General features: G+C 44.4%; 1 protein-coding gene across 1 annotated transcript; it reads right to left on the bottom strand.

Moving 5' to 3' along the window:
• Positions 1-10,907: 10,907 nt before the first annotated feature.
• On the bottom strand, positions 10,908-11,736 carry LOC125955462 (uncharacterized). Its single transcript, XM_049686597.1, has 2 exons — positions 11,494-11,736; positions 10,908-11,405 (listed from the first exon to the last, which is right to left on the bottom strand). The coding sequence occupies exons 1-2, from the start codon at positions 11,734-11,736 to the stop codon at positions 10,908-10,910; spliced, it is 741 nt and encodes a 246-aa protein (XP_049542554.1).
• Between the last annotated feature and the right edge of the window lie 12,250 nt (positions 11,737-23,986).

Below are 23,986 nucleotides of genomic sequence, written 5' to 3' on the forward strand. Positions count from 1 at the left end.
TGTCGTTACCATCGATGGTAATTGCAGATAAGCAAACATTTCAATAAGCTTGTTCCTTGCTCTCTGGTCTCCTTTTTCCAGTACTCACCATTAAAAGACCAGAAGAAACGGGAACATCTCTTCCGGTCTGGGAGAACATCTCGTTAATCTTAAACTCCGTCCAGACGAGCAACAAAGTTATCGCGATAACTTTTGCTCAATTTGAGCAAAAGTTATCGCGATAACTTTCTCGCCCTACTGTTTACATACGATTTGACAGCTCCTAAGGGGGTTTTCACTCGTTCTCGCTTGCTCGCTGTCTACACGTGCATTCCAGTTATCGCGATAACTTCTCGACGGATTTGTATGGGATGACGTTTGTTTGCGAAGTTCTCGTCGAGAAATTCTCCAACATTCGTCATCGTCTGGACGGAGTTTTACTCACTCATTATATTGCCACATTCTAAACAGTGTGGCACTGTGGCACCAGCAGGATCCATGTGCACAATGCGTAGCCCGTACTACCAACGATATCGTCACTGGAGCGCATAACATCCGTCATCGCTCGCATATGCATTATTATGGGCCCTATTGCGAGTGTCTTGTCTTGCAAACGAGACTGCCTTACTACTGCTGAAAAAACTTAGCAGTCTTGTTTAGCTTTTATGAATGAACTAGTGAATTTTTACAGCCTGATTTCAAAACAAATACTAATACTACCAAATTAATCACCAACACCACTAAAAACCAACACCCTTCGGTCCAATGGCAACGCGACTTTCAGTCTCGTTTTCAAGACTCAGAGTCTGGTAGGTTTTGGCAACAGACTCTGAGTCTTGAAAACGAGACTGAAAATGGTATATTTTTTCGTCTTGGTCGTAGTTGCCATTGGCGCGAAAGATGTTGGTTTTTAATTGTGTTGGTGATTAATTTGGTAGTATTAGTATTTGTTTTGAAATCAGGCTGTAAAAAAACACAAGTTCATTCATAAAAGCTAAACAAGACTGCTAAGTTTTTTCAGCAGTAGTAAGGCAGTCTCGTTTGCAAGACAAGACACTCGCAATAGGGCCCTATATCACCTCCGCACCGCATATTCCGATTCCGAGTTAACGGGGGAAGTAATTCGTCGAAACGGTATCGGCGGTGGAGGAACAAGAAAGCATTTTTGCCCGTGCCTTTATCCCCAAGAAAACATATCCCTACACACGAGCGAGGAAGGCGCAATCCTCATCCAAGTCTCTAACGGCAGCACTCGAAAAACCGAACTCAACAATAAGTCGTTACCGAATGCAAACAGTTCAACACAAACCGCGCGAGGAGGTAAAAAATCCTACATATTTTCAATAATCATCTCAAGGGCGCCGACGACGGTGACGACAACGGTGGAGGCCCATTCTTAACCGGCAGTGAGACATCGCCTCGAGGGGTTTTTGTGCGATTTCCGTGTGGAACGGCATTTGTATGCATGCGCTTCGGTCGGTCGGTCGGTCGGTCGGTCATGTTTCATGCTCCGTGGTCTCAAAAGGATGTCGCCAAGATCCTGCCGCAAATCGGAAGGCGAAAAACGCTAGGTGCACGAGAGGAGGAGGAGACGAAGGAATATTGAAATATCGTAGCATACGTGGCTTCTGCCGCGGCATCCTTTCCACCGTACCACCTCCCATCCCCACATGTCGTTGTTAATAATTTTGGCACCGAGGGGTGATTAAGGAAATGACGAGACTTGATGAAATATGTACATATCAATATTTATTATCACGTCTGGCGGCATAATGAGTTGGGGACTCATGCCAACGCGTCACACCCGCTAGGAAATGTTTCAACTTTTCCCGGGAAATCTGTGTAACATAAATGGGGGGAATCGGGTTTAAGGAAATCTCTCCTTGTAGACGAGATGTTTACTTTGTTTACGAGAGGATTTTACTCTGTGATTACGTTAAGTTCTGTTCGAACAGTTTTTTAAATCATCGACTAGTTCTATTCCCATTACAAGAACTGTCTGTTGTCTCCTTAGTTTCAATATATACAACCAAATAGACGATCTTATAATGGTTCGTCTCCAAAAAGATATGTGATCGATATCTGAACAGGCAATCGCAGCATCTAGATAATTGCAGTGGATCACATGGAGAAACGCAGTACGCGTTCTGAGTATCCTCATACGGATCCATTCGAAAGTAAGGACCATTCTTTAACCGCTTCGTAATTCTCAATCATTCTTCCAAAAAGCCGAGATTTGTTTGGAATCACATCCACCCTGTGGCGTCCCCAAGAGAATAACCAGAGGTGTGTAGTCCTCGACAAAACACACACTCGCACACAAACAGCCACACAATTCATCGTAGTAGACTCTGCGTGAGTGAGTGTTCTATTCTTTATTTTCGTTTCATTTTTTAATGACTGTCACACGATTTTTTGGGCAATGAGCGAGCTTTCCGGTTCACGAGGACGAGGCGAGGAGGGAAGGTGTACCACGGGGGGGGGGGGGGGAGGGGAGAAGCTATGATGATTATGAAGGACGAGCCACGTACCCCCGAACGAGTGGCCTCATGGTGAGTACTACCATAGGGGTGCGATCCTTGCGGGATGTTGTGTTTTCTTTTTCGTTTCGTTTCGGTTTTTTTTTTCGTGTTGGTTCGTGTTGCCAAAAACCCACCATGGCCACCATGGCCACCACCAGGGCTCCAAACCCGGTAGTGACGGTTTACCAGAAGAATTTTACCAGAACCCAGAATGAGTCTCTCGGGCGACGTATTTAAATTCATCAAATATTCATACCCATCCTCACATGCACGATGTGACAGTTTTCCTTCCTTTTTTCTTTCCTTCTTTTTTCTTTTTTTTTTGGTTGCCGCAAATGGGATGCAACTGAATGGGATTTTCGGGCGAAAACCAAACCACCAGAACCAGAGCCCCATAGTTGTGTGTGTGTGTGTGTCTGTGTGGGAACTGAGGAAACCTGGTGGTACCGAGGGAGGATCTGGTGAAAAGGATTCCTTACCTTTCCCCTCATCACCACCACCACCAGGACCAGGACCCCGTTCTCTCTGTCTCGCTTTCTCCGTCGACTGGAGCGCCGGAAACGGATGCGTATAGAGCAGGTATTTAGCAATTTAGCACCGAAGTGAATATTTAATGCCTTTCCCATTCGTCTTTTTTGCTTTTCTTTAATTCTTCAACCCTTGAAATAATACCCTCGATCCTTAGAGCCGGGGCCACGGTCGCCACCGACACAAATGACACACCTCACCGAGCGCAGTGACGCCCGACGCCGGCCGTCGGTTTCATGTGTGTAACTGGGGTTTTCGGTGAGGTTTCGGGATGAATGGAGTCGAGCACAAAGGGAGAGAGGGGGAAGAGGCACACAGGAAGCCAAATGCGAGACAGTGCGACAGCCAGCCCCTCTCGGTCTGGGTAACGAGGATACTCGTATGCTTCGGTAGACGCTTCTTCGCGGTTGTTTACCTTTACCTCAATGAGTCCAGAGATAAGGCAAAGAAAATGTGGATCATCAGCGTGGATCCATATCTTAAAGGGGAAGACGTCGTCGGCGTAGAATTCCGGTTCCGGCTGTTCGGCGTCTATACGCCTCATATACACGCCTTTGGAGATTTGAAGACTGTCCAGAAATGGCGAAGTTTTTTGATTCTTCATCAAATTGAAAAATTCTCAGTAAGAGTGCGTTGTTTGGCGATCTCCATGAGAATGGCAGACGCCAATTCAGCACATTATGTCGTTTTACATACTGCATTGAAGCCAAAATTGATGCAAACCTAATAAGTAAAGTGATAAACACACGCTCAATATTGTTAGAGAATTTGTGAGATTTTATCAACGCCTTTTTTAGCGTCTGCCGTTTGATTGATCAGTATTTACACACACGCACGCGCCTAGTATTATTGATCTATATATTTTTTTAACATATATAATGACGGGAAGGCCGTATGTTTAATTGATCTATATTATTGTGAAATTATTAACATTTTTCTTTATTGTTCTCTGTTCTTTACGTATGTTCTTTATTGAGCGTCTGTAGCAATGCCATTGCTACACCATTTATTAACATTCTTTCAATCAGAGCTTTCAATGCGCCCTTCAATACGAAATGTCAATCTCGGTGAACATTTCAACCTATAGAAAATTGAAATGGTCCAAATCCAATAACATTTGTCCTAAACAATTTATCGTAAATTGTAACAAAAAGTTAAAGCAGCATAACTCAATCGAAAGCTCATATTTTTTGGACAATTGATCTGAAATTTCACAACACCCGATGGAAATGATGAATTGGAAATGCTGACTGATTGTTTGTCTGCAATCAAACCTGCAGACGGAACCATTATTCCGCCCTCTACAATATATTTTCAACAACATTTAAATGGCATGCAATTGATATTGATAACTACGAGGGTGAATCAAATATAAAAGAGACTTTATTTTTAGCAAGTTTACCATTAGTTTAAACGCACAAAAGGTGTTTTTTATTTTTCTATATAATCTCCTGATTCCGAAACACATTTTTCCCAGTGGATAGGCAGCTTTTTAATATATTTCTCGTAGAAAGATGTTGGTCGTGTTTGTAGCCAATTGCGCAAATGAGGTTTCATCCGCTGCATCACCGTTGAATCTTTTGTTCCCCAAAATTTCGTTGTGAGAGCAAAACACATGAAAGTCACAGGGTGATAGGTCGGGACTGCAAGGAGGGTGTTCCAATTTTTCCTATCTCAGTTGTTTCATTTTTCCCTAGTAATGGCTGCAATTGTGTGTGAGTGAGCATTGCCATGAAGAAGAGCCACTATCCTTATGAATAGGTCCATATTTATAGGCAATATGCAGGTCGGATCTTACTTAAAACATTACAAGAATCGGCCGCATTAATTGTCCTGTAGTGGTGCGACGTCTGTCGTGTTCAATAAGCCATCTAAAAGATTTAATGTTGTGCGCTATTTGGCTGATGAGCGGTCTGCGGTTATGGCTCCCATTTTCAACACGATTACGACCCTAAAAGATTTTTTTAAGCTATGCAACCACTCTGGCTCGCGACAGTGTCTCTTCCCGAAAGTATGAAGTCAATATCCTCAAGATTTCGATCAATTTTACCTCTTCTACGGCGAAAAACTTAATTTAAATATGTTGCGCAAAATACGAAGGTACCTTATGCTCCGAAATCGTTACTGTAGACACTGAGAGTGTCAATGAGGCGATCCAGGGCGCTATACATGTTCCTGACAAACCAACCAAACAACAAAAAAAGCGAGAACGTTCTATCTTCATTTTTGTGACCGTAGGACGAAAAGTCTCGTTTATAATTGATTCACCCTCGTATTATTGACCACGTGTGTGGTTACACCGCTTCGTAGTATCCGCTACCTGTCATCGATCCAAATGTGTGTTGCTACACATTGCAAACGCTTTCCAATGCTCATACATTCATCCACACTCACTATCGGTTGCATCTGGCTTTATAGGTATATGTAGGGAGCAGGTGGGCTTCTTACTCCGCTTCTTCCACGGCAGATCTACAACCGATCTACTGATCATCTGGTGAGATGTCACCCAGAGACCAACAATCCACAACCGCGGCCACACAATTGGCAATCGCTGGATCGAGCATTTTCCGTGTGTTGTTTTTTTTTTGTTTTGCAGCGATTACCGCAATCAAAATCACTGGAAACCGCCCTAATGGACGATAATAAATTAACATCTTCGAGCGCCGATCGGGCGAACCGAGCCGCGGTTAATCGCACGCCGACGATCTTCCAAGCTTCTTCCAACATGCAGTCGGCACAACGGACACTGGGGGGCCGGGAGGGGGCCACAACGGTGTGTGTGCAACAATCAATTTTGTTTCCGATCTTATCTCGCCATGTTTATCGTTAGCTGATACTTCTTACCCTGCACCCTGCACTACCCGGCTCAGAGAGTACATTTTAAGCCAAATCCGCTCCATTATTGAATCCCTCGGCTGCCGAGTGGTTGGCCGGTTGGGCGGCTACTTTGATGCCAGTGACATCCGTTCTAGTGCTGCTGCTGCTGCTGCTGCTGCTGAGTGCAGAGTCCTCTAGGAGTCCATGCTGTTGCTTCCTGGTGGTACGGACTCATCACTGACACGCCTTGGCCACTCCATGGGTGGGGTAGAGGGAGCAGCGACACGATTCGTGATATCTGCATGATGATCGTGTGGAGTCGCTGCTGGGCCCGCGGGGCACATTCGAAGATAATCTTGAATCCACTGTTGTAATATTCCCGGTGGTGGCCGTCGCCTACTACGACGCCAAACTACGTGAGTGGGAGAACTTGCTTCGAAGCGTCGTTTTTGATCGTCGTTGGCCAGATCGGTTTCTAAGCAGCAGCCCCTTCTGCATCGTGTTTTAAAATGTGTTTTATGCTTCTCTCCACCGCACCTGGGGGGGGTTTTTTGGTGTTTTTTCGGGGTGTGGGGCATGAGTCGGGGCCGTTTCACTCACCGCCGTAGATGTCACCCTCGACGACGAAAATCCTCGACGTGTTAGGGGCTATCCATCATCCGTGTCGTCCGATCCAAAAACATTACTGTGTGTATGTGTGTGTGAGTGTGTCTCTCTCTCTCTCTCTAGAGGTTACTTAAAAACCCAAAGTCCCCCGTTGGCCGGTTCCTAGAGCATAGAGCCCCCCGACGGACACAAGATAAGATGCTCATTTGTTAATGATACTCGATTGTCTCTTTTAGCACCTTTATTAATCATCAACGTTCGGGTGGCGGCAGTAACTTGGCGTCTTGACTTGGTAGTGGTGGTGGTGGTGATGGTGGTGGTCTGGCTGGGAGTCTAGGTCCCTCCTCCCTGGCTGCTAGATCGACGTAGAAACCTTGTCCTGAACTCCGCGTCGCGTTATGAATGAAGCGACTTGAAGATGAATGATGGACCATGGCCGGATTGTAGACGGTAGTACGTTTATAGGGGGACGGGGTTCCCGCCCGTGGGTCCACAGAAGCCGAAATGTTGTTGGCGTTGTTGGGGGGTGGGGGAGCTTGGCATAAAATATCAATTTTTCAGAGATGTGGAGAAACGCATCGGGCATCAGGCATTGGAAGTGAGTTTGACGCTTGTCTCACGCTTGACCACCACTTGGCCGTTTATCTAAGATCCGGTAGCGTGCGCGCGAGCGACCGCGGTTTCCTCCATCCCCGGAGTGATCCATCAATGTGGAGGCTACTGGTTTTTCTGGTGCTTCGTATGTGTATGTGCCTCTCGCGGTCCTTCCACAAGAGCCCAAGAGGAAGCTTCGCCTTCGCCGTGGTCAACTCAAAATCTCGCACAAATTCCCCCCCTCCAGAAGGCGATACTTTTATTTTCTCAAAATCACACTCCGCTCCACCCCATCGGTGGCCGGGGGCGTGAGAAAAGATTAAGATGACCTTCAGAGGCGGTTCGGTGGCAGGATTTTGTCTGAGGCTCAGGTCTCTCATAACATTAAACAGCCCAAAAAAGCAAAAAAACAAAAAACAGGACCGGACTGAAAAAACACACCTGGCTACTACGATCCGCAGCGATCCTTTTGTCTAATAGATGATATTGCCGGGTGTTATGCCATAGGCCACTTTGTTGGAAGCATAAAAGAAAAAGGAATATAATCCGCTACCACCAGCGACAGAGAACCGCCGCCGATCGATCGCATGCATAAGCCATTCGCTTGGTCGGAGCCGGAGCTTAACCCGGGGCACCGCGGTGTTCCGAGAGAGAGAATAAATCATCTAGAAGAATCATAATTGATTGAATTTTTCGAAACAAATAAAGCACATTTGTAGCGTCCATTTGCGGTTGTTGCTGCCATTTTTTGTGTGTTGGTTTGGTTGTTTTATTTTATATTATTCTTACTCTTGTGTTTCTGTATGTTCCCGAAGTTCGAAACCACGAAGCATTAAAACACACAAACGAAGAAAAAACCGCGCGAACCGCTTCGGACCCGGGGTCTACCACAATATGGTGGCGGCAGGTCGTGCGGCGATATTAATTGCTGAACAAGTCCCGATGCTTAGGCAATCATTAATCAGATTGGAAACCGTCCGTCCGTCCGTCTGCGAGGCGGTGAGGACATGGACATCAACGGGCCTCGCACGTGTGTCTGTTTATGCGAGAAGGTAAGGGGCAACAGTTCGACCTTAGACGGTAAAGACGGTATTAGACTTAGACGGCTATATCGGTAATAGAACAAGAATTGACCACCGACAGTTGCCTTGTGACACTCACAGTTACATGCATATGGAGCTGAATATGAATGTTACTGAAATGAAATCTCCACCGAAATCTGTTCCGATACTTCTCCAACTCCCACTACTGTGCTGCTGGTAAAACGATGCCCCGACGAGTAGCTTCTGTGGCCCACAAGCGGTCAATTACCACCAGTTGCGGGGATGCATCTTGCCGCCGCCGCCGCCGCTTCACTGGAGCGTGCGGCGGTTTTGGCCCGAAACTACTTGTGGCCCACCTTGGCATGATAAATGGTGAACGCCGAGTGCCTTCATGTGTAACATGTTCATGTTGGTTTCGCCTTCGTGCCGAAGAAGTATTCGTCTCTCTCTCTCCATCCATGGTGGGCCTTTCCGCTTGTCGCTACCACCGGGGTGTGTTGGGTCTCTCGTGATAAAACGAAATAAAGACTTCGCTGCTGCTGCTGCTGCTGCATGCATCTTGGCACGTAGGACATTTTTTAACTTCAAGTGAGGCTCGCAGTTGGACTACATTTTTTCTTACAAATACAGGACTACCCCTCGTGGTGACAGTTAAATTACTCTACTTTTCAGAAACGAGCAGTGACTTTTCATGTGATGCGAGATGACCATCTGGAGGTCTGGAAGATAATGGGCCCTATTCCGAGTGTCTGTCTTGAAAACGAGACTGCTGTACTACAGCTGAAAAAAACTTAGCAGTCTTGTTGAGCTCTTATGAATGAACTTGTGATTTTTTACAGCCGGATTTCAAAACAAATACTAATACTAACAAATTTTTCACCAACACCACCAAAACCCAACATCTTTCGGTCCAATGGCAACGAGTCTTTCAGTCTCGTTTTCAAGACTCAGAGTCTGGTAGGTTTTAGCAACAGACTCTGAGGCTTGAAAACGAGACTCAAAATGGTATTTTTTTTCGTTTTGGTCGTAGTTGCCATTGGAACGAAAGATGTTGGTTTTTAGTGGTGTTGGTGAATATTTTGGTAGTGTTAGTATTTGTTTTGAAATCCGGCTGTAAAAAATCACAAGTTCATTCATAAGAGCTCAACAAGACTGCTAAGTTTTTTTCAGCTGTAGTACAACAGTCTCGTTTGCAAGACAGACACTCGGAATAGGGCCCAATGTGTTCAATTGGTCTGGTCAATTGTATCTGTTCGAGATTATCTGGTGAATGCGACTTACCTGTGAGCAATAGCTGCGAACTAGGTGATGTTCTTGCTATGTTTGAAGAATGTCAACTATTGGAGCAGAAAATAATTTTTGAAAAATTTTCAAAAGGTTTTTTATTCAGAAGAGACACAACATTAAATAAACTAAACCTAGTCACCTTAGGGTTGCCATGTGGTCGCCATGTGTGGAGTTGATGAGGTTATAATCAGTGGTAATTAATTGAGTAGTGCTTCGCCTCAGAGCTCGCGATGAAGCTCAATAATTTCACTATAACGAGACAAGTAACAGTAACCGTTTTTGGGCATCTCATGTCGAAGACTGGCTTGCTTTCTTTTCTGAAGCATTTTGATCTAGTAAATACAATGAGCGCTTTCTAGCAGTCATACTTAGGGACCAAGATATTTGATACGTACTATAGGATGGGCCTCACAAGAGGTGAGGTACAGGGATACTTTAGTGCAACTTTTTTAAAAATTCTGACGAGCTAGTATGTGAACCTGAATCTAGTAATAAAGTTTAATGTTCTTGTCACTTTCTTTAAACCATCATCGAAATGAGGAACGAAGAACTGTTTCCTATCTAATGTAATGCATAGGTCATGCATTACAGAGACCCAAGATAGGTCAACACCTTCTATCGTGTAGGTGTGACTTGTAGAATTGATAATTGCCCAGAAATTGATAGCGCAAGATTGGGCGCAAATAGATTGGATTATTCCTGTGGCAATTCAAAGTCATCAGTTGCACTTATAGGTAAGAACAACTGTTCTTCAGACACACATCTCCATTGCTAAGTGTCGATGACGTTCTCTCTAGTCTGTTGGTCAAGTCAATAAAGTCGCCTACTGTTCATTTGAAGAAATGGGATAGTATTTGCTCTATTCCATTCACTCGCGACCTGAATACCGGGGCCTATATAGGATACTTTCCTCTTCCTGAATCACTAGACCTACTTTGATCGTAGTACCCAATGAGTAGATGCTGAGTCAAACGAAACGTGAACGCGGGTAAACACTGGATGATGGTAAAGATACTTTATTGGACGACGATTTTCCACGATTTCCTTCGGGGTTCGCAAGCTTTACCACGACAAAAACATTACTTTTTTGGGGGGAAAGTTCATGCATGGGGGCATACGGGACTTGGTATGGGACGTGGGATGTGTGTGGCGGGATAGGAAGGGGTTTGCTGGGGGGGGATTGGTCGCATTCGTTCAATAAATACATAAATATACAATCAAAAAACGCAATAAATTAAGAGCGGGAGCGGGAGGGATGATTCTGCGCGACGATGAACCGCTATGGCAATCGGTTTGACGAGGCGAGACGCACCTCCTATCCCCCTGGATCTGACTTGTTCCTGTTCCGTTTCTGTTCCTGTTCCTGTTCCATTCCCCGGTTTTTTTTTTGGCAACGACCGAGATCCCGCCTGGGGGTGTCTCAGTGACAAAAGGAGGCGATTACGAGGGTAGGAAAGGACTCCGGGTGTTCGCGTGTGATGAAGGATGCAACCGAGACCGAATCCGAGACCAAGGAGCGACGACTAGCGGTCTAGACCGCTGGCTGCTCGTAGTAGTAGCGGTACGGATCGTTGGCACGCACCGGACGCACGAAGTACGTGGCACGGCGGTTATCGTGGCCGGTGTGCACCTGGAAGCTGGTCTCCTCATGATGGTCCGCCTTGAAGATCTTCTTGAGCGCCATAATACTGGCGATCGTCAGGGCGACCTTGCTGATGACCAGCGCCTTGAACGCGATCGCACCGAGCGTCTTCAGACCGATCGGACCGGCAATGCCCATGGCGGTGAGCAGGGCGGCGATGACGTACCGGCTGCCATTCTTCTTGCCACCACGGCCGCGCGCTTCGGACAGATCGAAGCTGATCGTGTGGCTCTTGAGGAATTTGTCGATCTTCTGCACCAGGGACTTGTCCGTTTCGCTGAGTCCTTCCATCGACCGGGCATCCGACAGTCCGGGGATCTCCTCATCGGTGGTGGCCACGTTCTGCTGCTTGACTAGCGACACTCCATCGACCAGCTGGATGGAATCCTGGGAAAGAAGCAGCAGCAGCACCAGATGTCACCAACCAAGTTCAATGGAGGCATTAACGGCGGCGGCGGCGGCCGTTAGTTCTTACCAAGTCGATCGCTCGAGAGATTGAAGTCAGTGCCTTCTGCTTCAGGCACTCGCTAAAGTCCCCGGACGCCTGGCAATCATCGTACACCTTCTGCAGGACGCAGATCTCACCACCGAACCAGCTGCTGCCGGAACGCCACGAGCAACCACCGGCGGCGGCGGCACCGCTAGCGGCAGCGAGGGCAGAAGTCGTCGCCAGAGCGACCACGAGCAGAAGCTCCGCGATCAGGGTTCGGTTGCACATGATTGCTGCCGGGTTTGCTGCCTTACGCTTGCTGCTACCTATTTGCCTTAGCGGTCACGGGACTCGCTCGAAGATACTACTCGGACGCTCGGGCTGCTCTCGACTCACTCGCGACTGCACGCCGATGCTACACCACTGATAACTGAGCTGCAACTGCTGATGCACACTGATTAGCACCTGCTTTTAAATGCCCCTCAATGCTCTGCTTACGCCGGCTAGCCCTTCCACGGCCCTGCCAATCCATCAAACGCGAATCTTCCTCCCTCTTTTCCTCCATGCCATGACGCCCACAACTAACGGCCCACATGCACCACATGTGGTGCAGATCCTCCACCAACCCCCTTCTTTAACCATCATTAAGCTGTCGACGCTAGACGCAGCGTGAGGAGAAAATTCCATTTCATTCGCCTAAAGATTGGCCAACGGAGCGTCCAGCGAGCGTCCGTTTTTTTTCCTCCCGCGTGAGGGCGAAAATCGGAACACACACACACACACACACACACACACACACACACACACACACACGGGGGCATAACGAGGGGCAGCAAATGCTTCGCCGTCCATCCGTTTCGATGCATGCAATGCTGCAGCAGCTCTTTGCACTGCTCTGCATGTGGATTTCTCCAATGAACGGTTCCAACGATTCGATTCCGGATCGCGGACCGCGTGGCTCGCTGGCTGGCTGGGCGCTGGCTAGTCATTCACACAAACCGAACCGAACCGAACCAAACCAACCAACCAACCAACATATTCCCAACATGATGCATCATGTGCAGATTAATTCAATTACCTGCCACCAATCCACCATCCGCGATGCATGGCACACTTGGTTTTGTGCAGTCGTGTGCAAATGGCAAGAGGTATGCGTCTCTCCGTCTCTGTCTTGGTGATTTCGCTTGGTGATACGGCCGAGTGACCGTGTGGCTGGGATGCACCGTTGGTTAGTCCCGTGATGTATTGCTGATGGCTGGCTACCTATGGCGGTCAGGGAAAGTGAGAACGGCGTCACGCTTCCAAAATTTCCTCAGTAACCTAGTGCACAAGAAAGGGGGTATAAGAGAGGGTCCAAGGAACCTAGATTCGATGTTCGATGTTCTTACCGGTGACACATCGAAGAAGGCTAAGGGGGATGTTCTCTCTAGTGCTATATCCGTTTCCCTCGGTCATTGCTTGGTGGCAGGTGCAATGATGCATTGCAACATGAGTGAGAGCGACGTACAGGGAGAGGGGACTGGTAGAGTGTTATGGTGATCGGCTACCATGAAAAGACATCTCTTGCTCACGTGCTGCTAGTTGTATGTTGCACTTTGATTAGCCATTTTGCTTTCACTATGTGCCACCCTTATTCGGTGCCCCACACTTTCTGTTCGATGGGCATCTAGAAGAATCGGTACATTTGTATTGCTTTACTAATCAATTCCATCACTGACGGTATAAAGTATCCAAATCGTTTAATGCTTACTTTTTACTGCCTTTCCATACAATTTGAAAGAGATTGGCACAACGTTCTGTCTGAAAGGCGAACTTATGTATTTGATCTTTCTAGCGATATTTATATTTTACATTTTTTAAAGGAATTCGGAATCTTCCGCACAATGCGCAAATCACAATGCGTATTGTGTTTTTTTTTTTTTTTGAATCAATCGAAGCAAAACTGATAAATTATGGATTTTTGAAATCTTGGAAACGGTTTTCCCAAAAAAAACATATTCAAAATCGATGCCCATCGTTGATAAAACACTACTCGACCGATCGGTTCTATCACTTTATCAGCACACAAAAATATTGTTTTTTTTTTTAATATTGATTTAAAACTCGGTTTTCAAATGCAACATCGTAAAGCTCTAACTTTTTCCACTTCAAAATGCTACCGGCAATTGAAAAAAATAAATTCAATATAATGTCGGTCAGGATACCTGAAAAAAAAACTCTTAATCTTACTAAATAATTGATCTGTATATTCCAGATAATTCAGCCTACCAAAGACTACCATCGTAACTGCAAAAAGTGCATGTTTGAAGATACTGATGGCTGTATATAATTTAGAACCACCTATTCTTGAAAGGTTATAGTTTAATATTTGTCACAAAAAATCTTCGAAAATGACCCAAAATTAATATTTTCTTCTAATGTTTGAAATAACTTAATATTATTATTAACCGAATTACAAATTAACCCCTAAATAGCCATTCAACTACTCCAATACTCAAGAGATTCTCCATTCTCCAAAGCTTCTTCACTTAATAGCTCAATGGAACTAGGTCAAGAGCACGCGATGTGTAGTGTATTCGTCTCCGTATTGAGTTCTTTCCAAGCAAGATGTAAAAATCAATGTTAATCTCAAACAAAACCTTAAACCAAACCAAAAAAGCGAAAGCAAATTTACCACAAATTCCCTCCAAACCACCTCCCCCTCACACCCACCTTTCGTTCGCCAAAAGATGATTTCATAAGACAGAACGCTTCCGGTACGATTTGCGAATGCTCATGTCGGATGTACGATAAAGGTATTACATATTCACATGACTCTGGGGCCCTGGATACCTTCCACGATGTGCTACAAGTGTGAATTTGTTGAAAAATTCAAATTTCCTCTTCCTCTTCTATGGGTGTGTGTGTGTGTGTGTGTGCAAGGGGTAGGGGGAATAAGTCGCTTCTTCGATTTCCGCCGAAAACGCCTCCCAAGCTACCGGGTGCGAACCGAGACTTATTCTACGTCTGCCTACCCGCAACGTCCGTCCGCTCAGTTTGTTCCGTTACCGTTTTTCCAGATGCCTTGGTGCTCCGTTTTCCTTGCTGAGCACCGGCAGCAAAGAAAAGATCGGCAAAGAAACGGTCGGAAGTAAATTAAATTCACGTATGCCACGGCGGTGGCGGCGGCGGCGGCGGCTCACTTTTACGCAACACTTCATTCTGTAGCGAGCTTCGACACATGGAGCGCCTTACGCCCTAGCTGGCAAGCCAGCAGCCAGTGTTTTTCCAGGGAATTTATAGTCTCGATATAGTTATTTAGTGAATTCAATTCACTCAGGGCATGGGGAAAGGTGAAGATTGCTTTAATCTTGTATCGACGCCACGTTGATTCTGGTGTTTTTTTTGGAGGAATATGAATCTTGAATCTTCTTTGTGTGCATGGCATGTGTTCCGAAGCAATCAAACCTAAAATATTTAACCTTATCTTCGCCTCTCGTTGTTTGATTTAATGACTACGGTCCGGAAAATCGATTCGTCCTTTTAGACGCTTAGCTAGGGATATTACATTACACACACTTATACGCAGGAGCATCTAGGAAATGATTTTAAATAATTCCTTTTTTTCGTTTTCAAAAAACACAGTAGCTTCCCGATGAATGCTCTGATTCTGTTCTTTAATTATGGAAAAAGAAGCAAAAAAGTATGTTTGTCGACTAGAACTGAGATGGAACAGTACACCTCTCTGCAGAATAATTCGTTACGACGACCACCGCACCACCGCCTACTACCCGATGGAACCGCAATGGATGCTCATTATCGCGAGCGTAACGAGGGAAACCGGGGCCCAGCGACCGGACCCCTGCTACGGTGCTGGGATGTGTGAAAACATTGCGCGTGCTAGCAGGAAATACGGCGAGCAAAAATATACATAATCATAAGTGGAAAACCACCAAACACTTTTGCGAGTGTCATGGCCTGACGATTCTTTTGACGGCAAGGTGCTTGCTGCTGCACTGCTATAGAGCTCATTATCACATGCCCATGAATATTGCCCTTTTTCATGCAGGGAGTGTTTCGGTTCTTCGAGGTTCTTCGAGCGTTACTTTCACAGACAGTATGCAGCTCTTTTTTGGGAACCTTTCCTAAAACCAAGCGTTAGCTTCTACTTGCACTATAGTAAAGTAACACATCGGATAATAAGTTCCACTCAGTCACAAAAATCAGTTCGCGGCTTGATAGAATAGACTCTTGATAGAATAGACACATCTCTGATAGTAGATGTGGTGTTGAATTTCTATTTAACTCGCATAATTATTATGTTAGTTTTTGAAGTATAAGTAACGCTACCTCAATTCTTCAAATCTATGGATAAATATGAGTTTTCTGTCCTCATTACACACTGTTATTAGATGGAAAAACAGTTGAGACAAAATCATTGTTCAAAAAACATTATGACATCTCTGAACCAGGAAAATCAACCATTTTCTTTGGTTTTATCAATTGGTATGTTGATTTTAAACCCGATCGTTTTCATGTCGACAAAATGAGGCAATTGTCCTCACGCAGGTAAAAAAGGCAATCACGCAGGTAAAAAAGTACAAAAGAAGTATTAAACTTAAAACTTTGATAACTCACACAATTTGAAAGCACAGCTAAAAGAGTCTATTCTATCGAGCCATGAACTGATTTTTATTTAAATAATAACCTAAATATGCCAGACCAGAAACACATTGATTTGCTATATCATGCGCTGAGTATTTTTAAATAATGTTCAGTAGAAGAACATTCTCGTATGGGTATTCTGGGATGTTTTTCCAAACACCAGTTCACTTATCGGATTGAAATCGAGCAGAGAAGCAGGTCCCTAGACACATCTCTCAGTCTCATTTTACAAAATCGTTGATCCATCGTGTCGTCTGCCAAAAAGGACACGTCTCGACAGAGTTTAGCTGCTAATTCCGGTTGCCGCCAGTAGTACGTTCAAGTGTCGGGCGCACATGTTTCCCAGCGCCAGCGCCAGACAGGAACATATCCTTTACTCCCTCTTCCTACAATCAGATCACACCGTACTGGACCATTTTGCATCCCGGTCCGCTACCTGCCGGGGAACGAGGATTTTGGCATGTAGGTTCACTATACCTGTAGCTTCGAAACCACTTGAGATTCACGCACGGCAGGTTATGTGTCTTCTCATGCTTGCTTTCGCATCACTGGTAAGCGAGCGTCCGGGGATAAGTCCGGGATAAACCCTTCCAAATCATATTACACGAAGAATGGAGAATATGTGATTTTTTATGGCTTTCCCAAAATCGGCAACATCGTCGCTCTGTGCTCTGTGCGAAATGGACAGGAGAACAGCGCCGCAGCAGAAGGTCCACTAATGGGTGGCCAGCGGCCGCGCCAAATGCGGATGATCCGGCGCCAGCCAAAAACCAGGTAGCTCCGGGCGAGGACCAACCTGGACTGGACAACGCGGTCAGAGAACAGTACTCTATATGGTCAAGGATGAAGTATCGAGTGCCTTCCTCATATGCGCTCACCTTCTAAAACCCATCGAAAGATCACCGATTTACGCATTGTTCCCATTCTCTTGGCAAATTGGCAAAACAAAAATAAACCAGAAATCGTTGTGCACTCTCTTCAAGTTGCCACGGTTACGGCCGGCCAGCAGGACATGCGTTTGCGGCGATCCGTCGCGCACTTCTTGCGCCAGGTATATTATACTTTAACTTTGTTTGTCGAGCTTTCGCTCGCCTTCTGCCTCGATTTTCTCTCTTTCTATTTCGCAACTTTGTTATTTTCTAAATGACGCTATCAGCCAAGAAGTAGCTGGACCAATATTAGCGAGAAAAATAAAAAAAATAATCTGTTCTAGGAAGTTAAAGGTCGGGTCACTGATTCAGTTCAAGGACCATTAACTTGTCTTAAACGCCCCGACCTCAATGAAGTGAACGACCGATAAAGGAAGGGCTATGGAAGGGATCAGGAATTACGCAACATGACGCTTCGCCGCGGAATTGCGTTTTCCTTTAAATGCCTGACTCTCTCTCTCTTTCTCCCTCTCTGCCTAATCATCGAAGGGAATATGCAAAAGCAGCAAAACCGTCGAGTTCTTGACATTGAAAAAGTTGACCGAGCGGTCCAAGAAGGGGGGCTCAGCATTTGGGAAAATCGATAATCCTCGTTTACTCTTCGCCACTTCGCCATCCTTGTTGTGCGTGCTAGACAGACGAAACAAGCGGCACATCATTGATAAGCTTTTGCCGAAAGACAATCTAGGGGCGATGATTGTGAATAGGAATACGAAACATATCCGGGATACTTTAAAACGCTGGTGGTAGGTTGTACACATCAATATTTAGTTAATGGAAGACTGACGTTCATTCGGGACAAAATGAGACTAATGTTTGTTACGTATAATGAGCGTATGAGTCACTAATATGATATTTGCACAAAAAGCCTAATAACTATTTCATATTACTGACAAATATCATATCAGCATTAACCTTTTCTTCAGAGACATATAAAACTTCTGCGATACACAAATATTTTATTCCTTGACGAGTACTTCCAGAAGGCCTCAACCAGCGTTTGTAAATGTTTCAAGTTGTTCATCTTTTGGTGGATTTTTTTTCAAACATATTTGCTTTGTATTTTGCTTGCGAAATAAATTAGCTTTGCGTAAGTATATACAATTCACAGATTTACAAAATTTGTACATTAAAATATTAACAAGTGTGATAAACTCAAGGGATTATTTAAACCTGAGTGCAGGTGAAGTGCTCAAAAGATTAAAAATCGTTATTATGATGGACACAGACCTATCATCAGTTGTGTCTTTGTCCAAGATCTTTTTTTAACACAGCTTACTCATTTTTTTACAACAAAATGCACAAGAAAAGATGCAACACAACAACATACTCAAAAACATAGAATAAAATTCTTCAGTACCCCCTTGAAGATGATCGAAAATGGGGAGAAAAAATGCATAGATTATCTTTTAGCTTCAGCACCGAACCTAAACTAATTTATATTAGGTGGTGGTTGATACAGGTGCGAACATTAATAATTTTAGTAAATGTTAATAATGACAAACTTATGTTTTCCTATCCGTGAACATCAATTGTAAATTACAAACCTCTAAAAGAACGATAAAAGCATTATAACACGTGTTTTTTTTTTATCAAATAATGCATGTCAAAGTACATCCACTTTGCATTACTGATCAACCAATACTCTTCTTAAAATCTCATGCTGATGCTACGATACATTTTCCCCCAAAAACAGGAATGTCCAGCTCCAGCTAGCCTCTCCTTGTTTACATACCTTGTTTCTCACCCTAATATATCTTACATTTTACGGCACATTCTCAACAGCCTCCCACCATCAGCCCCACCATCACACACATATTTCAAGCCAAGTCAAGGGACAAAGTCGGCCCAAGTCGGCCCAAGTCGTCAACTAACCTTTCGCCTCCTCGTATCATTCGCCCGCCATACGGTGGCCACGAAGCAGCGCCACTTGCCTCACATCGGTCGGTCCCAAAACCGAATACTTTCGAAAACAAGGCTAATCAGTTATCATCATTAAAATTTTTAATATGGGAACCAACGGGCCTAACACCGCCCACCCACCCCATTGACGAGAGTTGAGTTTGACCACTCTATCGGATATCCATGACCCGACCCCGTGGCGGTTTTCGCATACTCTCCGGCCCGGGTGTACAGCTACGTCCCGCGTCTGGTCATTATTTTTCGGCATTTCTATATGTTCTGGCACCCGTTATGTTGCGGAGTGGGTGGAAGGGGGTGGTGCACCATACCACAGCGACTAACAATTAAACAACATTTTCCCATGGTGCGGGTGCTTTGGCGCCACCACCGCACACCCCAAACACCAACACACCAAAAGGTTTACTCACATTCGTTGCGTTCGTCGTCGTACGTTCCAGTTTCAGTTCAGCAGCCTTAACAAGTTCGCTCACAGATAAACATTAAGACCTATTGTGGATGATGTGGATCACAATCCGGACGAGCACCGTCACGGACCGCTTTCAGATAGATGCCGAGAGACCCCTTAACACATTCCAGTTTTTTTTTCTATTCTTTTTTCGGCCACTACATTGCTATTGTTTTCGGATATGTCGTCAAGTGGGGGGTCACATGTGGTAACACAGAACACCCTCTGTCGCTCTGGCCGTTGGCCTTGGTATGCCAACACTCAAGCGCACTACTAATGAACGACTTGTTGCGCTCGTCCCGGGGCTTGATACTTTGGTATTTGGGTGACAAGGTTCAACGAAGGTTGGCTGAGGTTTGCGATGCGATTCCGTTGGTCGAGTAAAGCCTGTTTCATTGAGAATCTGACCGATCATTTTTTTATTATCTGTCCCTTATCCAAGACCTTTGAATAGCGTGATAGCAACAACTGTGGTACACTCGATTTTCCTGGAGGAAAAACCGCAAAATTCCTTAAATTTTCTTCAACTCAATTAAAAACATTATGTTTAAACGTTACTAGAGGACTCATACGTTGAATCGGGCAAAATAAAACAGTCGAAACAGTCGAAACATAGGCCCAATTCTACGGGCAAAACTGAGCTGTACCTTTTTTAACCATTAGTAACCATAGTAACCATAAAATGCGCACTCTATGAACAAGTGTTAACTAAATTCAATCGATTTATATTGATTGACGGTAAAACTTACTTAAAAATGGGTTTTGGAAAAATGCTCTGTTATCGTGCATCAACAATCAACATTATCAAACGTAAAGGGATGATTTTTAAATTATTTACTTAGTTAACTTTCCCCGTAAGTTAATGACTTGTTTAAAAGGATCTATATCAAATGTTCTCTTCATTGGCATAACATTCTATCGAAATTTATGAAAAGATGATTGTCTAGAGAAAAGAATTTTGTCATTAACTCCAGTGGTCCTACAAAGATCCAGTGAATATATAGCCTGACTTAAGGGGAGGCTTCGGTATTTTATTTTATTTATTCGCATTTATTTTTTATATTTTTTTATGAGTTCTTATCCTTTCAAGAGTATTGTGTAAATTTTTGAGATCAATCGAAGCAAAACTGACAAAGATATTGATTTTTGAAAAACAGAGCTTCATACATTGTTCAAAGCATCTCGCAAGTTTGAATCGCGTTTCCCAAAACCTACGATTTCAAAGTCGGTGCCCATCGTAGCACAAAAACTACTGGACCGATCGATTTGAAATTTTGAACATAAAATCTGTACACTATTTGCCAGGTACCCCCGTTGAGTTTTTATTGAAATTGTTGATACTTTTTTTTATATAATTTTTTTAATTATGTAAAGCTCATTGTTTGAGGCAATATCGAGAAAAAGCTTCACTTTTTCAACTTCAAAAATCTGCCAAAAATCGAAAAATGGGAAATTCTATAAAAACTCGACGGGGCTACCTGGATAAACTTATAATCTATCAAAAGAATATTGATCTGTATATTTATGATGACCCGTCACGTGGCTACGATGGGCACCGCAAAAAGTACATTTTGGCAGACTTGCCTTTCTATATTGGATGCCATGGACGCAGTTTAGATCAAATCTTCCTCAAAACGGAACCAAATATTCTTGAATAGTTGTAGTTTGATATGACATTACTTTGAAAACATAAAGTTGGATAGTTTCTTCACTAAAAATCGTCAAAAATGAGCCTTGTTTTAACCCGAAATAACCAAAGCCCCCCCCTTAAGTAGCTGCCTTTACAGGTCCATCAGTATTTCGATTCCATAGGAAAAACAATCAACAAACTGAATCCTGTGTGTAAAAACTCCGTTCAAATGACAATTTTTGTCTACTACTTCTCTAGTACTGTGCAGAAAATGTCGAAATGTCGTACCATTTCCGCTCGAGACCAGATTGTAACAGAAACAGGCTTCATGTCAATGATAACCACCAGCGAGATGTAACTTATAACATCAGGAATTTGCTTCGCTCCCAATTGCTAATAGTGTTCGACCATCAGAGACCGCACTGTGAACGAACCCGGCCTACTATTGCCAAGATGCCATCTTCCCAATTTAACAATAACTTACACACCATAAAGCGGCGAGCAAATGAGTGAACGAACGAAGGTAAAAAAAAACGAAGAAGTGGTGAATGTTTTCATCCGCTTTTTTCCATCCGATGGGGTCTAATTTTTTCCAGCTTCCAGCAGCTGATAATTGCAATCACCTATTTCCATCACCACCACCCCCTAACGCAAAGAGAAATGCGTGAGATTGGCTTCGGAGGTTTTAGGATCGCGGACGCGACCGCCGGGTGACACCCGACAAATGGCTGCAAATTGGAGAAAGGCTGCTAGCCGCTGGTTGGCTTTTGGGTTGACTAATTAAAAGTTTGCTGCCAGAAATGGCTTTCATTTTGGGGGGCTGCACTAATTGCCAAAAATCCAGCATTAGAAGGGGTCACCGGTGGCCGGTGACGGGCGGAAGCAAAACAGCAATCTGGAATCGGCCAAAGAGACACCAAACAAAGGTACCTCTACACTCGTTCACTCTATACCCCCTGACCTATCATCAGTGGAGATCCCCCCACCCCATCATCATCATCATCATCGCTGGTCGTATCTGGGAACTCGATTCGAAATCCGGTGCGTATGTTTTATTCAGAGGGATGCAAGGGATAGAAATTATGGCGATAAACGATTGCTCAATTGTCATGCCAGGTTAGATTGCTGGGCGCGCGAATATAGACCACATAAAACCGCGTCAAGACACCGTGGCATACAATGCTGCAAGATGGTCGAACAGCACCAACCACCAATCCTCCCGGATCGCGGAATTAAAGTCTTCCCTTACCGGTGATACCAAGGACACCAACGACACACTGGCGGTGGCTCTTCCAAGAGTGTGTTGTTAAGAAGACTTGCCCAAGTCTAATGATGGCTCGATATTCCATTCATCACGCGATTACATCGAATCACATTATCATTACTGACGACATGAAGACATGAAGACATTGACTGTGTTCGAGTGGCAGCATAACCACATGCGCCTCCAGAGCACCACACACACGCGATTAGCAGCGATAGCAAAAGGAAGGAAACATTCCCCGGGCTCCATGCCGATAAGCCTGCCGGTATACTGCCACGTTGTACACGTACGCGTATATCACACAAGACCAAAAAAGATGCTCACATGATGAGTTCTTAATGCGTGATGCAAATTTGGTTGCCTTCTCCTTTTGCCATTGCCCCGCTGCTAATACGAGGCTTGCACATTCTCGCGTTTAAGACATTAGGGAGTTGGTGCTCTGGCGTGGAGCTATCAATCGTTGATTTGTGACCGTAGGATGGTGTCTCGTGTCTTTATATGTCTCTCGAAGCTGACGCTAAACTTAGACCGTGAATATGTTCGAGTCCCCGAGGTGGAGTGCATATAAATTGAGTGTTTTCGATTTTTATACGATTTTCCTGGAATTTTCCTCATCCCCACCCCGCGTGTATGCGTGTACGTCAAGCATTCTTATCTTGTGATGTATGCAAATGATCTTTTTTTCAGCGTGTCACGCTTCCTTCTTTTTCTCCCAAGTCTATGCAGACTTGTACAGAGTTCGGTGTTGTATATGACTTTATGGTATCATGTTCCACATTATCTTCTTAAAGTGCTTTGTTGCTAATCATTTGTTCACTGAACGAATTTACTTTCGTACAGCTACAGGGCCACGATTGCAACTTTTCGTTAAGAACTGTCAAAACGAGGTTGAAATTAAGTTGCCTGTGTGGCCGAGCACGAATTACATGACAGAAACTTTCTTGAACATCAAAAATTCGCTTGACGGAACTGTCCAAATGTTGTGACGCATCGCGTCGTCCATATAGGCTCCATGTATTCGTTTATTCGTTTATTCGTTTATTCATTTAATAGAAAAGTGTATGGCATAACATGATACCTAAACACAGAATCTTAAAAACTAGACGCAAACTTAAGAACTAGAACTAGACGTGGCGTAGGTATTAAGAGAGAATATTTATAACGCGAAACAGACAGATTAAAATCGAACAAAGAGTAACGTTGGTTAAATTGCCTAAACATAGATATAAGAGGTTCATATTAACTGTAACGCTGCCTACGGAACTGAGGGACGAGAAACTCATAGTTGCGAAGCTGACGTCTAGGGACGTGCCCAGAGATTCTAGCCAATAACTCAGGGACGTCAATAGTACCATTTAACAAATTGCCTAGGAACGTACAACGTACTGTATAGTTACTATCGTGGCCGTGCATCTGAAATACAGTTTCGCAACTCAGCAAATGACAATGAAAGTTTCTAAACTGTGAAAGTTGCTATCGTAGCCTCGTACCTTAAGACATGTATCGTCTGTTTGGTATTACGTATGTGTGCCCCAAATTGTGCTCTCTGTCACATTCGAATACCTGACAACCGAAAACATTCAAACTTGTATCCTGCTTCGTGGACTCATTAGAGCTACAGAAAGCTGGCATCACGGAAAACCCTCCATAATAAGCAGCGCATAGCCTGTACAGAGCAGCAGACCGAAGAGTGGCTCCAAGTG

This window comes from Anopheles darlingi, chromosome 3, assembly GCF_943734745.1.
Source record: "Anopheles darlingi chromosome 3, idAnoDarlMG_H_01, whole genome shotgun sequence".
Lineage (NCBI taxonomy): Eukaryota > Metazoa > Arthropoda > Insecta > Diptera > Culicidae > Anopheles > Anopheles darlingi.